This window comes from Acanthisitta chloris, unplaced genomic scaffold (genome assembly GCF_000695815.1).
Source record: "Acanthisitta chloris isolate BGI_N310 unplaced genomic scaffold, ASM69581v1 scaffold521, whole genome shotgun sequence".
Classification (NCBI taxonomy): domain Eukaryota; kingdom Metazoa; phylum Chordata; class Aves; order Passeriformes; family Acanthisittidae; genus Acanthisitta; species Acanthisitta chloris.
In genome coordinates this window covers 210,537-226,927 of record NW_008657434.1, presented here as the reverse complement: position 1 = coordinate 226,927, position 16,391 = coordinate 210,537, and the positions used below count along the sequence as shown (strand labels likewise).

The window sequence follows — 16,391 nt, the reverse complement described above, 5'->3', positions numbered from 1 at the left end:
GTCCTAAAATGTATCATTTGTGCTCTTCACTATTGTATATTTATAGAAAATTAACAAATTCAGATTCCTGAAGTAGTTCAAGCAAGAAAATCTTTGAGTTTTTTAATCTGAGTAGATGTACATGTAGTAATGAAAGTATACAGATGCACCAAAAATAACACTGGTTTGTATTCAGAAAACATGAAAAGCTAAAGTTTTGACTTTTTAATCCATATCACATCTTTTCGCTCCAGTGCTTCTTGTGTTTAATCACCAGAAGTGAATCAAATTGTATAGCATCTTTCACAAGTATTGTCTTAAATCAGCAGAGACTACTAATACAGTCAGTACACTGCATTGTGAAGCAAAGTGCCAACAAAAATAAAATTGCCTGTTATACTTAATGTTCTAATGCTGTTAAACTTGGTTAAGCTTGATATTTAAATAGTGACAGCTAGATTCCTTAAACCTTTTAGATGGATAGGGATTATCTTAGTACCATACACTTGTTATAACTAGGGATGTTTTCTTTTATTCCTGAACTAAATATAGGTATAGAGTTTGTATTTATGCAGTTTATACAAATACTTCATAGACACAACAATAAAGAAATGCATGATTGTAGATTCTTGGCCTGGATAAACATATAGGTGCACTTTCTTGAGGCAATCTAATTCCATAAACAGTTTTATGTATGCATTGTCCGAGTTCTACAATTTCCAAACATCCAGAGGCTGAGGAAAGTGTATACCTGTGGCTTTTAAATAAATTTTAGAGCTAAGAAAACATTTGTGCAACCACTGAGAAGCACCTCTTTTTTGATGATAAAATTAAGGTCTCATGAGCAGACCCATAACTGTCACTATGTATAATCTAACTGAGGAGTCATAAAAAATTGTTGTGATTTTCTCTTGTAGCTTATGTGTTTCCAAGTTACCTAAATTCTGGTGCTGAAGTCTAGTAGCTTAGATAGAACAAACTGGTTATTTTCTAACAGAAAAATCACTGTATGTAATAGATTGCCATTACTCCTAGCTTTGAGTTGCATTTTTGCTGATATATCAATTAGAGGAGCAGGCTCAATTAGATAGGGGATGACTTCTGCTTGGCACCCCTTCCTTTTCATTAGTTAGTTATTAGTTTCTTGGGTTGGGTTTGGGTTTTTTTTGTCTTTAACATCATAAGGCCATTACTCCTGTCTAGGCTGAGGTTCTGACCACTATGCACAAATAAACAGGTGTTCTGCAGTCATAGCTCAAGTCTTAGGACTCAGAGGCCTTGTGGAAACAAGTATAATGTAAGCACTGTTTATGTGAATGATTGTCAACAGCTAAACAGTAAAAAATGCAAGTGCTTGAGGCTATGAGTACATCCAAGTTGCACAAGTATTCTCATCACTAATGCATCATGAATCAGCTGTCCTACTCCTTTGTTTTGATAATGAGCTAAGGATTCTAGTTCACAGTGTTTGTGTTTACATACATGAATGCACACAGCTGAGGCATTCATGTGCATTAAGGTTAAGGCTCCTCACAAGTCTTTTAAATTTTTTTTAAACCCACAAATATTACATATACTCATTTTCTTTATTTCTTCTGTATGTATCACTTAACATTAGCAGTTATGTTATTTGCAGATATAATGAGTTCTATTGTTTGAGTTACATTTGTTCTGTTCTTTAAGTTATGTACTACTCACGTTGGTTTTTTTTTTTAAGGATGTCAGTAAATAAAAGTTTCTTTGTCTCAGGAAAAAAAGGTGGTACATACAGATTTCCTTCTTTATCCTAACTATATCTCTGCCCTCTTCACATTCTGTAAAAGGTGAATGAATTAATTACCTCCTCTCTTTGCTCTACTGGTGAAGGGTTCCCTACCTTGCAGTTGCATGATTTACAAGCTAAGAATAAGAGGGGGACAGCAAATGGATAGTGAGGAGAGCACAAGCAAAATGGTACATTATTGGCTGGCACAGCAGCATCTTAATAGATGTCTGGTTTTTTCTGTACTGTAAAAAGGTATAGGTTTGAAAGAGGTAAATAATTAGTTTTCTGGATAGATAGAGGAAATTCTTCTCATGGATGGGATCAACCTGATAAAACCCTGAAAGTTGAAAAATCTGTGAAAATCAAAAGGAGTGTGGTAGAGTTTGGAGTGTTTGGATGCTGTCTCCAGTCTTTCAGTACTGAATGAAAGATGTTTTTTGGAGTTGGATTAGGCTGTAAAATGCCTTGAAAGTAAGGCAGTTTCTATTTCAGGAGTTAATGGCAAGGGAGTGGGAAGATATTGGAATAAAATTAATATGTACCAAACTGGGAGAGACCCGTCAGTCAGATACTGACTCTTGGACCATGTCTTGAAGGGCATGAGCAGAATAAATTTGCATTTGCTATGTTTGGAGAGGGGGTGGATGTTGCAGTGGTCAAAGTGAGATGTTAACATTGTTGAGACTTAGCTACCCAGCTCCTTGGAGAGCTTCATTTTTCTGTGAAGTATGAGGAAACCACATCTTTACCTGAACAGTCTGAATGTGAGGACAAAGTAGCTGTAATGATAGGTGTTTGCATTAGTGACCTGTGATGATGAAAGTAATGGCAATGTCTGCAATAACTAAGAAAGAACCAGCAAGGAAGAACTAAAGTGGGTTTTTTTACCCATGTTAAATTCAAATTGATGCCTAATTGTCCACAAATTGATGCTGGACACACAGGTTGAGATTTTAGGAGACTGATGACAGAATGTAAATTGTAGTATTTCACCTGTTTGGATCAAGTCCTATGAAGTATAAGTGAGCTTTTCTCCTAAGAACATCTTTGAAGTTTATTGATAAAGTGTTTTAAAACCAAAAGAAAATAATGAATAAAATACCAAGGGAACCCCAAGTACTTTATCCTGATGCTGTCATGTCAGAAAAGGTCATTAGTGTGCACTATGAATTAATTCTAAACTTTATATATTTATCTTTCTGTAAAGCTTCTTTTCTTACTGGTGTTAATGTGGAAGGAATTTGGTTGTGCAATCTGTGCTGTACAAGTGGTAGAAAGGAAGGAAAGATTGCATTTTGTGAGTAACATAGCTGAAAGCACAGATCAAAATATGAGACTGTGTTAGCCAGAAATAACATATATAAACTGCTATGAGTCAACACACCGAGTCTGGGTGTTCATTCAGACTGAAAGCAAGATCAAAAAATAATTCATGCATGAGGAAAAGAATGAAAACACTACCTAAAGAAGTAAATGTAGTTCAGAAGTTGATTCTTTCATGGCCAGGAGGCCTTCCATCCCCAAAGATTCATTTACTTTCTCTGTATTGTGTGCTAAATTATGAATACAGATCTGTTGCATTGCTGTTGAGACAAAGACATACTCTGAACAAGTGGTAGAACCTGAGTGTCAGATGCCACATATCAACACTTGTAGTAGAAAGAATTGCTTTTCAGATGGACCGTGTTGCAAATTAAATGCTTTGGTTGCTTTCTCTAAGGCAAATTGCAGAAGGATCCTGAAAAGAGCAGACAGCTATTGGTACGTTGTTCCTAGACTAGTTTGAAAGATATTCCCCTTCTGAAAAACGTCCGAGGAAGCTCCTTCATGGGGAATTGTTAGTAATTTCAAAAGGTGGAAACTCTCTTTAGTTAGAATTAAATGTGTTTGCAGTGGCCTGTGTGTATAGGACACTTCTCTTTTTTCACCATTTTCTGCAGCACCTCTTCAGCACTTGGCTTAGAGCACCTTGTGTAATGGTCCTAGCTAATGAGGTATATTTTCCAGTTTAGGCTGTAAATGTGTACAGTGAGTTACCAGAGCAAAACTGATGAACAGCCACTTGCTAAGCCAAGTGCAGTTGCTTGTCATCATTTATGTGCATATGCTAAAGTGATTTTCCTCCTCCCACCCCCTCCCAAGATATCTTTATCAATATATCTCATTCCTTCTTTATGAAGCTTCCACTGTAATGTTCTGAGCCTTGGGCTCTGATAAATTGTGTCTGTCACATTCAATTACAACATATACTGTGTGTCCTGTTAGTAGTGCCTTTCTCCCTCCACAGGGGATATCATGTGTCTGCTACCTAACATCATGTAACTTGTTTTACTTGAAGCTGATTAGATCATGAGAAGCAGAAGATTGCTCTCTAGTGAGCAGCACTGCATAAATCCTGTTTTCTACGATAAATATTTCATATAGAAACATTTCATACAGGCTCAGGACTTGTAAAAATTGATTTCCATTGGTAACTCAGATCACTTCACTACTGCAGGCTCTGAATAAAGGAAGAGCCTGATGTTTTTTATACAGTGCTTAGCATGAAAGCCCTGGGTCCAAGTCAGAATACTGGTGCCCAATCACACAAAGATTGAATAAGATCTATAATGTGATGCAAAAAGTTCCCATTTCTCAAAACTCTCCCCAGTAAATATTCCTTGAATTGCTCTGAGCAAGTAGTTCTGCCTATTATGAAATTTGATAAGGATTTATTTTCCAAGTAAGGATCTGTTCCAGTCATTTGTAAATCCTAACAATCCTTTTACACCATGTTAATTGCTGTCTTTTTCCTTGCATGTCTTAGCTCCATCCAGTCATAACTACCAGGCTGCTTCTAAAAATCCTCAATTTTTGGCAGTTCTAGTGGGCAGTTTTTCAGTTCCCTGACTTTAGCCCTCAGTTGCTCAACACCATATGCTTGTCTAACTCCTAAAAAATATGAAATTGGAGAGATAAACCATCTGGTACTGAAAGAGATGATTTGGGACTGTTTCTTTTGTCAATATAAAAGGGAATGTGCTACAATCACAAAAAGAGACAACCTCACAGAAATGATCTTAAGAGTGACTGATAAATCAGGCATCATTTTATTGTATTAACCCTTTTTTCTCCACTAGAGGCTGTGCAGACTGTGCTGAACAATAACATGTCCGTTTATGTCTGTTCAGACTTTGTTAGAAACTTGGTAAGAATGTGGCTTCAGTATCAGCTGATTTAGGATTGGAGTAAAGTAACAAGTTGAAGTTGATGTAATCTACAGTAAAATAAATTATTTCTTCATTTACAGATATGGCTTTTAAATTCTGACACATTGCTGGTGGAGTCTCAAGGAAGTTCCTCTTCCCACAGTGTTTTTACACCATTTGGAGATATTTTACTGCCTAGCTCTGGGCCAGTGGGGACCTGGAATGCTGTCAAAGTCCTTTACCAACCGTGCATTAAATGCAGGAATAAGGAGTAAGTACAACCTTTTCTGAACTCAGGTTCTGGTCTTTGATTTGCTTTGCATTAATACGTCTTTGATGTTCTTTGGACAGTCTATTAATCTCAGATATTTACCTCTTTGAATTTGCATACTTTTAAAATTTATTTTTTAAGCAAAATGCCAGAGGGGTAGTATTTGGTATCTGTTGCAGCCAGAGAGACAGTTAAATTTTTGTACTGTAATATTAAAATACAGACCAAAGAGTTATGTTGTTTCTAAGGGCATATGTAGATAACTTAGGTATTAGTGTTTAAATTTAATTTGCTTTTAGCCCAGTGGTGGCATTATTTGAAAAAGAAGCAGGGCCCTGAGGGAAGGGGAAAGAGAAGTGGTAAGGAAAGTAGTAGAGTTCAGTGTCATATAAATGTTTTTCTTGGATGTTTCCAAGTCTACTGGAGACCTCATAAAGAAAAAATTTGATTTCGGCAAGCTTTGAATTCAACATTATGAAAAACATACACTGCATAACATGTTAAAGCCTTTATCTGTTGGAGAGCAAAGATAAGAAAATATCGATTAAACAATGGCTCCAATGTTTGCAGGTGATGGAGTGTGATTTTTAGCATAATTTTCTGCTTTTGTTTCTGCAGTGATAGAAAAGAAAGCATTGATTTTGTACAAGTCACACTTAAATAGTGGTTTGTTGTTTTGTTTTTTTCTTTAAACTACTGGAAACTAGATGAAAGATTTAAATAGGTATGGATGTATTTAAAATTTAGAAGACATTTCCTCCAGACTCAGTAAATACACAACTAATTTATAGTCCAATTCCGCATAAAAGTACAAGAAAAATGTACAACAAAGGTTTTGCAGGAGAAACATTCAGCTTACAAGCATATGTGATTCATCATAGTATGTTTATCCTGAATGCTGCCAAGCATATCCTTTTTATTTTTCAAACAGATCCAATATTGAATAGCTGAAATAAACTCTGACATAGGTAGAGAATGCAAAATTCTAATATTTAGAGAAAAAGTCATTCTGCATTGTAAATATTACTCAGGTAAGAGAAAAATAGTAGCTTTATTAATGTAATAGCCTCAGAAGCTGGCATTGGAAAACCTCTGTGATCTAAAGGTGATTTAGTGAGCAAAATAGTATTATCATTGAAACTGCTTATTCTGAGAGTGGGAGATACTGCAAGAACCACTACCTGCTTTAAAATGAAAGATATTCACCTACCAGTCTTAAGTCTTACAGAAGTGTAACTTACAGTTTTGCTCTTCAAATTCACATCTTTATCACTGAGAAGATTTGATTACCTTAGCACATGTTTGATTACCCTGACATGTTATTGAGATAAAAGTCGTATCTACTTAGTCATTTGCCTAACATTCACAAATGCTTTTCTTGAATGGAGTTCTCAGCAGCAGCATTTTACTGTGAGATTATACTCAGTTCTTTCCATTTCCCCAGACAGACTTCTTACAAATCACTTGTTTCTGACGATTTCTTTGTGTGTATCTTTGGGGTTTTGGAGTGAGGTTTTAATTCTCCCCTGACAGTAATTGACATTTTCCCTGTCCAGTCCCTGGACAAATGCAACAATAGAAGAGAAAGAACAGAGGATTCTTTTTAAGGTTCAGAAACCAAAGTAACTCTTGGTTTAGTATTGTTTCCCCACTTTTATATTTCTAGTAAAGAACAGTAAAAAGGACATTAGCATTTCAATCTGTTCCCACTAATTCATTTATCCATTGGCTCGAGGTACTACCTGGATCTGTGCAGTAAGACTGAAGTCTTTCTGTATTTGTATCTGCAATAAGACTGAAGTCTTTCTGTACTGCACAGAAATGTAAACACAGCAGAAGCAAAAATGCCAATAATCAGTACGACTTAGTTAATGCAACGTGTTTGCAGTTAGATCTCAAATATTAATTCAAGAATTCTGAACAAGTGTTTGTTTTTTTGAATAGTGCAAGTTCCAAATGTTTTAGGTACCCACATTCCAATAATAATTGCAATACTTGCCTTGCTTGCTTCTACACGTGCACCTGCCTTTGAAATAATGTAAAGGTTTCAGAGCCCATGGGCTGCTCCCCATGACTGGAGAGCAAGCAAGGACACCTCCTGTGTGGGAAGGAATCAGCAGGTCTGGATGTGAGCATGACCCCCAGCAGACCCCAGTAGCTGCAAGGGATAAACATGCACTCTAGTATCCCATTGCATGTCAGAGAGTGATTCCCTGGGTACATTTGGGTGCTGTCTGATTCCTGCAGTGCCAGAACCTGATCTGTGCAGTGGGAGGGAAAGCACTTTTCTTACCTGTGGACACTGCGGAGTTCGTGCTGGGTAGCTGGGCCATAGGTTAAGAAAGATTAATGTAAACCAGAAGTAAAAGTATTGTTTGGAACATCTAAATATAGTAATGTAATCACATATTTGTAAAATGTGGGTTAAGAAACACAACAAAATCTGTACTTAGTCTACTTATACAAGCATAAAGCTACTTATTCTGAGATAAATACATGATTCTACAGTAGCAGCTGAGGTCTCAGGCTTTGTGAAATTCTCCCTTGGCAAACTGCTGCTGCTAAAGAGTCTGACTGGGATTGCCTTAACTCACGTTCAGGCACCCGTTCTTGAAGTAACCCTTAAGTTCAGATTCCTTGGGATGCACTTGAATATTTCTCTTGAGGGGAATGTAGTAGCTTTTATATGTCATCTTTCTTATCAAGACTTTGGGGGTGTTAGAAGAAATTGTCTCACTCTAAAACTCCTATTATTGCTCCTTTATTCAGAACACAGTTTTTCGATTCTTTGTAATTAACTTAATGTTTATTTCTCTTCCTCAGATACGGAAGTGTTTTTTCTCCTTAAACTAGGAATTATGCCCTTGACCAGGACTCTCTTTCTTTCAGTAAATCACTAGCATATCTATCACCTGTACCTTACATTGAGTGCTACTCTAAGTGTTCACAATGCAAAGGAAAAAAGTATTTGAGTAGGATAACTGTCCATGGTTCATTCGTGGCTGCTGAGTGGTAATTACCCATTTGGAGTGATAGCTGTTTAGGGGTGGCTGATCCTGAACCCTACTGTAACAAAGCTGTGGTCTGAGTTAGCTGAACATTGCTGCAAAGGTGATTACTCCTTGTGTGGCATCAATAACATGCTGATTTGATGGTCAATTCGTTGATCTGTGTTGACCATCAGATCCTTTTCAGTGGATTGCAGTCTAATAAACAGCCTTCCTCTCTGTATTTATGCAGGTTTCCTTTGTCGAATTACATCCTAATTTTGTTGAGGACCTTTTTGTCTCTTGGCCATGGCCATTTTTGTTTCCGACATGTGGCCTATTGATGGCCCTTCCCAGCTCCATGTTGTCTGTGGAAGGAGGAAGCATTTCTCTTGCTCCAATATCTGGGAGAGTGACTGAGATATGGGATAGGACCAAACTTAGAACAACTGATGTGGAGCCTCTCTCCATATACCTTTGGAATTCTTAACAGTTGTGCTCTGGGTATTCTCTGTGGATGGCATTGCTTAAGAACATTCAGTAGCTTTTAAGGTATTGTGAAGTTAAAATATGTTTGGGTGTATGCTATTTATAGTATAGTTCTTGGCACTTCTCCTTGCAGAGCTGTTTTCCTCTGATCTTCTTGAGGGTAGCTTTTAAGTGTTGTAATGATTTGTATCTTACTCCTTCAGCAGTTAAACAGGGCTGGAAACACTTGTGTGTGTTATGTGTGATAACTCAAGTTCTGGGGAGGTCCACATACAGTTAGGCTTTCAGCCTTTGAGGGAGCTTTATGACAATCCTTGTCCAACCAACTAGTTGAAATTGCATGCTGTCATTTCTGCTTGTCAGCTGTGAAAAAGTACCTTATGAATGTAGTTGAGTTCCATTAGAGGAAGATGCTTCATGCATTTTCTGCTCTGTTCTTACTTAGATATTTATGGATCATGTGTATGTGATTATGTTGGTTCCCTCCACTTTTCTCTCAGCAAGGCTCCTTTTCTCCACCTACAAACCTGCTGTGCAGATGGAAGAGGTCTTCCTTTCAAGTAACAGGTTCTTGGCAAACAACACCTTATGCAAACAACCTTGACTGCCGGGAGTGATAATGGTAAATACTGCTGAAGTGAGAGTGTTGTAAAAATGCATGAAGAAAATTGAAAATACTGTTACATGGCAATTCAACCATAATTTGATCTCAGCAAATATGTCTGAAAGTACAGTTAGAGGAAAAGAGCACTTGTCCCTTTATAGGAGTGTGCTAGGCAAAGCTTTGTCAAAAGGTCATTGATAGCTTTTTATATTTCATGTGCATCTAGGGTCTCTGCATGCTTTACAGCTTTTGCAGAAGGCTTCTTCTATGAAAGAAGTTGCTGCTTGTAATTTGAAGTTGAAAAATTACTTCCAGAAATTGTTCATTTTATTAGCTTTAGAGGGACAGAATAAACTAGAAAATGGAGTTTCTGGCTGAAAACCTGGAGTTTTTGAGTCCTAGTGCTTTTATTACAGTCCGTGTATAGTGAGCTGTTTATGAAGCTGTTACTGATGTATTCCAGAATGTTGTTTATTTGTCCCAAGAATGGCTTTCATTCTGTATATGACTCTAGAGTAATTCACCCCATAAAAACATCAAATTGTGTCCTATTTCATTGATTTTTGTGTCTGAAATAGAGTGCCTTTTCCTAGTGTTTCAGTAACTCTTGCCTGTAGAAAACACATGGGAGCACACAGATCAAGAGCTGACTGAGGAGTGACCAGTGTGTCACTGTTCTGTGCTCTCTTTAAGCTGATTTCTGTATACCTGGAATGATTAAAGGAATGGGTGTGATTGTAAGTGGAGCATAAGAGATCTGTTTTGTTTTAGATAATATTTTTCCTGGTCCCTTCTTGAATTCTGTCACAGTATAGAGTTAAGAGAACTGACACCACAGGTGGGGTAGGTTCCCTGAAAAGACCTGACTGAGGAGTCAGGCCAAAATCTGTGAAAGATGCATTCTGGTGCCAGTCAGGGGTTTGGGACAGGAAGGAAAAAAATACTTTTCAGAGTTTGCTATGCAGCGTATGGAAGCTACAAGCCTCATGAACTTTAAATGCTTGGGCCAAAGCTTGGAGGAAGAGATAAAAGATTCAGCTGAGAACATTTTTAATAGTAGCTAGAGATTGTTCTTTGGAAGAACAGACTTCTCTTCAGTACTGGAAACATCCTTTCTCACCTCTAGGAAAACATGTATGCAGCTTTGAAGTATCAGGAGAAATATTCTGACTTTCTTGTTTATTGAAACTAGACTTGCCAAATGCAGCATCCTTTTATGGTAGTTATCCAGGAACATAATTCTTGTTCCTAAACACAAGTCTGATACATCTTTTCAGCTTTTCGGAGCTGTCATTATTTTTAGTATCTAATCTTTCCAATTTTAAATAGTCTTACAAGTACTAACTGAAGGAGAGAAAAATGTTGGAATGAACCCTTTGTCTGCCAAATAAGGTCTCATGTTTTTGCTCAAAAATTTTGCTCACGTTATCATTTCAGCTGGACTTTTTTCCTAGGTTGCCTTTTTTTGCTCATCATTTGAAATTTAGCATTGAAGTCGGAGGAGGAAGGATTCTGACTGGTTTTTTAAAAGTGGATTTACAATCCCAAATCACGTAGCCATTTGTTCATAATCTGACCAGTAACTTGTCTGTCTTGTGTAGCATGAAAGGTCCTGATGTGCCAGTGCTCACCTTGCAGGGTACTGCTGTTGTACTCTGCATTAGAAGTGTTAAGTGCTATATACATAGCAATTGGCAATGTCAAAATAAGAAAATGGCTCTAAGTACTATTGCTTAGTTACTTCTTAAGGTCTCTTTTTTTTTTTTTTTTTTTTTTAGAAAAAACCATAAATATGCTATAAAGATCTATCACATCTAATATGCATTTCAGTCAGGATTCGTGATTCTGTAACATGGTAGAACAAAAAATGCAATTCAGGCTTTATATCTTTTTTTCCATATTCATATTTATTTGTAAAACTGCAATTCAGGTAAGCACAATATTGGTAGTTCTCATATCTCTTTGGTTCATGCTGCTGTAGTTCAACTCTTTTGGGAATCTTAGGATTGGTAATAAGAGAAATGTTAAGTTGGATGGGAAAAAAAATCAGATAGCAAGACTATCTGAAACTAATTTAAGATATGTAGTCTGAAACAACTGCATTGCCAGGTAGTTAATTCCACTTTTATAAAATGATAGGAATGTAAAAAATGCCATGATGAGTCAGAGCAGTGTAACATCTAGCGCAGCACACTCCCTCTGACATCCAGAAATGTTCTTTAGAGTAGTAGTGTGTGAGCCCCAGCATTTTCTTGTACTGCTCAGCTCTGTAGTTGTTGTACTAAGGATGTTAGAGGGTACAGCCCTGGCTATTTCCTTTACTATCGGTTCATTCATCTTTTGAACATCTGTTTGAATAAATACTTTTTGACCTTAGTGGTGCTATCTACCTCCACAGTCTCTTGTAACTGCAAATTCCAGAGGTTCACTACTGATGTGCAGTACTCTTTTAACCTCTTCTGAACTGATGTCCTGCTAGATCTAGGAGTGGGGATTTAGCAAACAGCAATTCTGCGTTCACACCAGCTGAATGGACATAGGGATCCTAAACTACAGCGTGCAGTGTTCTTGCTGATTACATTTAGGGGTTAGATTTACTGGCCAGTTTGCTGGAAGGATATCAATGTCACACCTATTCAAGTCTTCCCATATATATGTATATTATATTCATTTTGTTTTCCTTGTAACACTGCATTTTTGAAAGGCAAATAGCCTAAATGCGATTGTGATGATCCGTTGAGGATGATTTTCTAATTGTACATCCTGCTATAGAGATTTCCACTTGAAGGCTTACAATTTGTTTCTCATAAACTTACAAAGACGGTCGGGGTCACTTGGGAATGGTAAGTGCTCAACTCCTGTACTGCCTTTTAAATGACAGGTCCTATTTGTGCAGGCAGGAAGCAAATAACGAGCCAAGAGTGAAAAAATAGAACTTATAAGAGCCTGTTGGATAGATTGCTGACATGAACTACTTAAACCTCAAAACTTGATTTATTGAATTTTAGGATCTTGGCCTGTTTTACATTAATTGGCATTTGTTGTTTCCATTGTATTTCTCCATGTTAGGCTGTGTAAACCAACAGTAATTAGATTAACAGAGTTTTTTAGGATGACAATTTTACTTGAAATACTTCTTAAGTCAGTAAGGCTAAAGCAAATTTGGAATGTATGACTTGAGACCAAGAAAGGCTAATTTGTGAAGTTGGTCAGGATATTTCCATTTGTGTGTGTGTGACAACAATAGGATATTTCTGCTGGTTGTTTATTTTGCATGCTGTAGCATCAAAACAGAACAAGCAATTCTCATGCTGGCTGCTCTGAACACTGGCCTTGAGCTATAAATTAAATAATTTGTATAGCTAATAGGCATAATAAGTGGTACCTATTACAGAATCAGAATGGGAAATGTTGAAAGGGAGCACTGGTCCAACCTCCTTGCTCAAGTAGGGTGATCCTAGAGCATGTGGCACAGGGTTGTGTCCAGATGGTTCTTGAATATCTCCAGTGAAGGAGATTGCATGACCTCTCTGGGCAGTCTTTTCCAATGTGTGGTCACTCGCACAGTAAAGTTTTTCTTTGTGTTCAGGTGGAACTTCCCGTGCATCAGGTTCTGCCCATTGCCTCTTGTCCTATTGCTTGGCACCAGTAAGAACAGCCTGGCTTCATCCTCTTGCCACTGTATGTCTTCCTCTCATGCTTCTAAGCTGAGACAAGCTCATAAAACTAAATTAAAGAGCCAAAATAATCTGTGCTCACTGGTCTGACTGTGTTGAGGTCTGTGTGTGTGCAGTGCAGCCCCCACGGTGCTGTCTCAGAAGGGTGGTGTGTGTGGCCTGGGAGATTGCTCCAGCTCTGCTTCGTGTCTGCAGCAGGACAGCAGGACTCTGGACAGCTCTGCAGAGGTGCTGTGCCAGGCTCCATCAGCATCAGCATGGATTATGCAGGCACTGTTCAGTCTCTGCCATAACAGAAGGGGAAAGCTTCAGAATAGCTGAAAGGGAAAACTTGGGAATTAGCTCTGAAGAGAGGAGGTGTTAAAACTAGGGACAGTTTTGTGAAGGGTGGAGAAGTTATTTATGGAAGAGTATTTCCCTGCACAGAGGAAAACTGACAGACGTGTGAGGACACATGCTGACTGAGGACAGGGAAAAGGGGCTAGTGGAAAACTGATCTTTCCAGACTGACAATCAATCTGCTGTGAGTTTCCAAAGTGGGCTGTAGTAAAATCTGTAAAAAAATGTTTCTATACCAGTTTATGATTTTACATTTACTTGAAGTTTATTTTAAGAGAGGAAGCTGTGCTTTTGACTGCTGGTTTTATTTATTTAGGATTTAATTGCTTATTAAATTTGACTTGTAACCACACCTGATACTTTGATGTCAGTGTTGTGTTAATACCTGCATAGAGTGAGCATCTGTACAATTTTTGCCAAGAGTACAATTTTTTTGTGAAGAGGGAAAATGCTAAAAATAAACTCTCCCATTAAAATTATGTTTCAGTGTGAAAGGGAAAATATGGCATATGTGAAATTCTAACTTTAGTCATTAGGATTTTGGTTGGCAGTGGTTTGGATTGAATGAGTAGAAATAATAAATTTCACTGTCAGCAAATTCAGGATCAACCAGTTCTGTGATTTGTGGTGTTCCTTACTTTGCTGCACGTAATTGCATCTTGAAATACTGAATTTCCTTCTCTTCTGAAGTCAGTACATCAGGAAAAAAACAACACTCTAAAGCAGCAAGCTGAGAGCTTTTTGTGAACAGTGATTACAGGATTTTTTTGTACAGCAGGATAACTTCTCCCTTTGGATTCAGACATAATGTTCTGGAGTGCCTGGTATTTGTAAGTACTTCTATATGGAATATCAACAGCACTGTGGAAGAGATTTAATTTTACCCAGAGGTTTAAAAATCAGAGGCCAGAAAACATTTTCAGCTTTATATTGTTTTGAAAACCCATTTAAACTTCAGAAATGGCCCCCTGTTGGTATAATAGGACTTTAAAAGGGAGTGAAGGTTTATGGAGCATGTGCATATCTTCACATGGCACAGCTGGTAGGAATAACTTCCATGAGAACATCCAGGGAAGTGCTTTATGCTGTGACCAGGGAACTCAGGGCTTTAGGTACGGGGCAGCAGCACTGCTGTCCCATCACTGGTCCTAGAGATCATTGGTTCATTCAACTTTGATTTAATTTGATTGTTTTTCTAAATTTTTCTCCACCACTTGCCTGGTTTATTATGCTGCCAAAATAAGTGCTACTGATGTTGCTAGTCTACAGCCCTGAACACACATCTGTTTCAGTACTGTTAAGACAGGGTATCAAAGACATCATCCCTCTGGTACTAGGTGCCAGTGTTGAGGTGGCTCTTTGGTGCACCAGCAGTAGTGAGGAGCAGGGGGAGGTAGGCACTTGGAGAGATCTGCTGGGAAGATACTAACATCTAACATGAGTACAGCTCACATCATTCACCTAGAAGTTTCAATAGGCAGCTCTGTCCTAGTAAGTGATAGATCAGCTGTGAGCTCTGTGGGCTCATATCATAGACCATATTTTCTACTTAGTGCCTAATGCTTTGGTTTGTTGTTAGGGCCTTTAATGGGGACAGTGGTGTGACCACTAGTAACAAGTCTAGGGCATACCACATTGCTTACTGGGTTTGCTGCCTGCCCATGGGGGGTACCACCTCTCTGCTGCTCTCCCTCCACTGCCTAGATGAGAAACTTTGTCAGATTGTCTCACTGAAGCCAACCCTGCTTTTCAGTGAGGTTATGGCACCAGCTGTTTGTCCTGCTTTTGCAGCACAGACATCTGAGCCACTTCACAGTCAAGTCTTCAACCACTACAGTTTAGAGCATATGGTTGAAGGTAAATTGTTGCCATTTTCGGATTGCTTAAAGACACTGCACAGTGAACCACAGCAGTTTAGGCAATGAGTGATGAGCAGTTCAGATGTCCAGGCAGGGTCAACAGCTGAGACTAGTCTCTTCATCAGCTATCTCTATCCTGCTCATCCATCAGGTCACTGACGACCTAAAACTGAGTGATGCAAACACCTCCCAGTGTGCTCACAGTGCTTAGAAACAGCAGGTCACACCAGCTTTACAGCAGTTAAGCATCAGTTCTGAATGTATTCTATTTTCATCTGTAACTACTACATTTTAAAGAAATTAATCATTACTTAATAAACCTATGCTGATTTATCATAATTGCATCTATAAATCTGTTTCTAATGGCTAGATGCCTGAATTTCAACAGTCCCTTCTCTAAGGTCCCATTAGTCTGCATAAGCTCAGACTGATGTGTTGACAATTTTTTTCCCCCAAAAACTCATAAGGAAGTATAAAAAAATCATGATGTTCCTCTAACAAGGCCCACTGGGATTAAGAATTATTTATCTAAGCCCTTATTAAAGACAAAAACTTTCCGATGTTTAGCCATGCAGAGCAAAGTTGCTCTTCAGACAATCCAGTGTGCTTTGAAAACTAAGAGAATTTGATAAATGTAGAGCTGAAATCATGGAGAAAAGTATGAGGGATCTTCCTTCTGAATTCTTTTACTGCAAAGCCAAAGTTACTATTAACCACTAATATAAAAAGCAAAGTGGAGTGATAGCACCTCTTGAATTTTAAGGCCATTTCACTATACTAGGAACCAGCAGTGGAAAACTTTTATCATTGATAGAAGGAAACCACTTGCAACACTGAAGAAAAAGCAGAAGGTGAAAAAGACATACCTCATTCCCTAGCAGGAAGATTAATTCTCTTGTACAATTAATCTGATTCCTTAACCTCATTCTTCAGCACCCAAATCTCTGTTCTTTCTCTGAGAGGTAATTTTTGCACATGTATACCACTGGTGGGACCTCAGTTTAGCATCCCCCTACTTGCCTCTCCTAGGACGCTCTAGAAGGAGAATTAAGTGGGCTGTATTTCATGAGACACTTTTATGTTCAACTCCCTCTTGTTTTCTTTCAGTAATTGGGAAATGAAACTGTTTCAACAGGCTTTAAAATTAAAAATCTGATGTAAAATTAAACCATTTAATTAAATTAGAAGAATTGAACCTAATATTTTTGGAAGGATATTTTACAAAGGGCCAGA

The 16,391-nt window shown here is 38.0% G+C and overlaps 1 protein-coding gene across 1 annotated transcript in view; it reads left to right on the top strand.

Annotated features, from left to right (window-relative positions):
- Nucleotides 1-16,391, top strand: part of UBE3D (ubiquitin protein ligase E3D) — a gene marked incomplete at its 5' end in the record, with an annotated part of 48,167 nt that overhangs the window by 11,808 nt on the left and 19,968 nt on the right. The window contains one exon of the mRNA XM_009084692.1: nucleotides 5,034-5,203. Within this exon, the coding sequence (XP_009082940.1) occupies nucleotides 5,034-5,203 (170 nt within the window). The remainder of the gene's footprint in view (nucleotides 1-5,033; nucleotides 5,204-16,391) is intronic.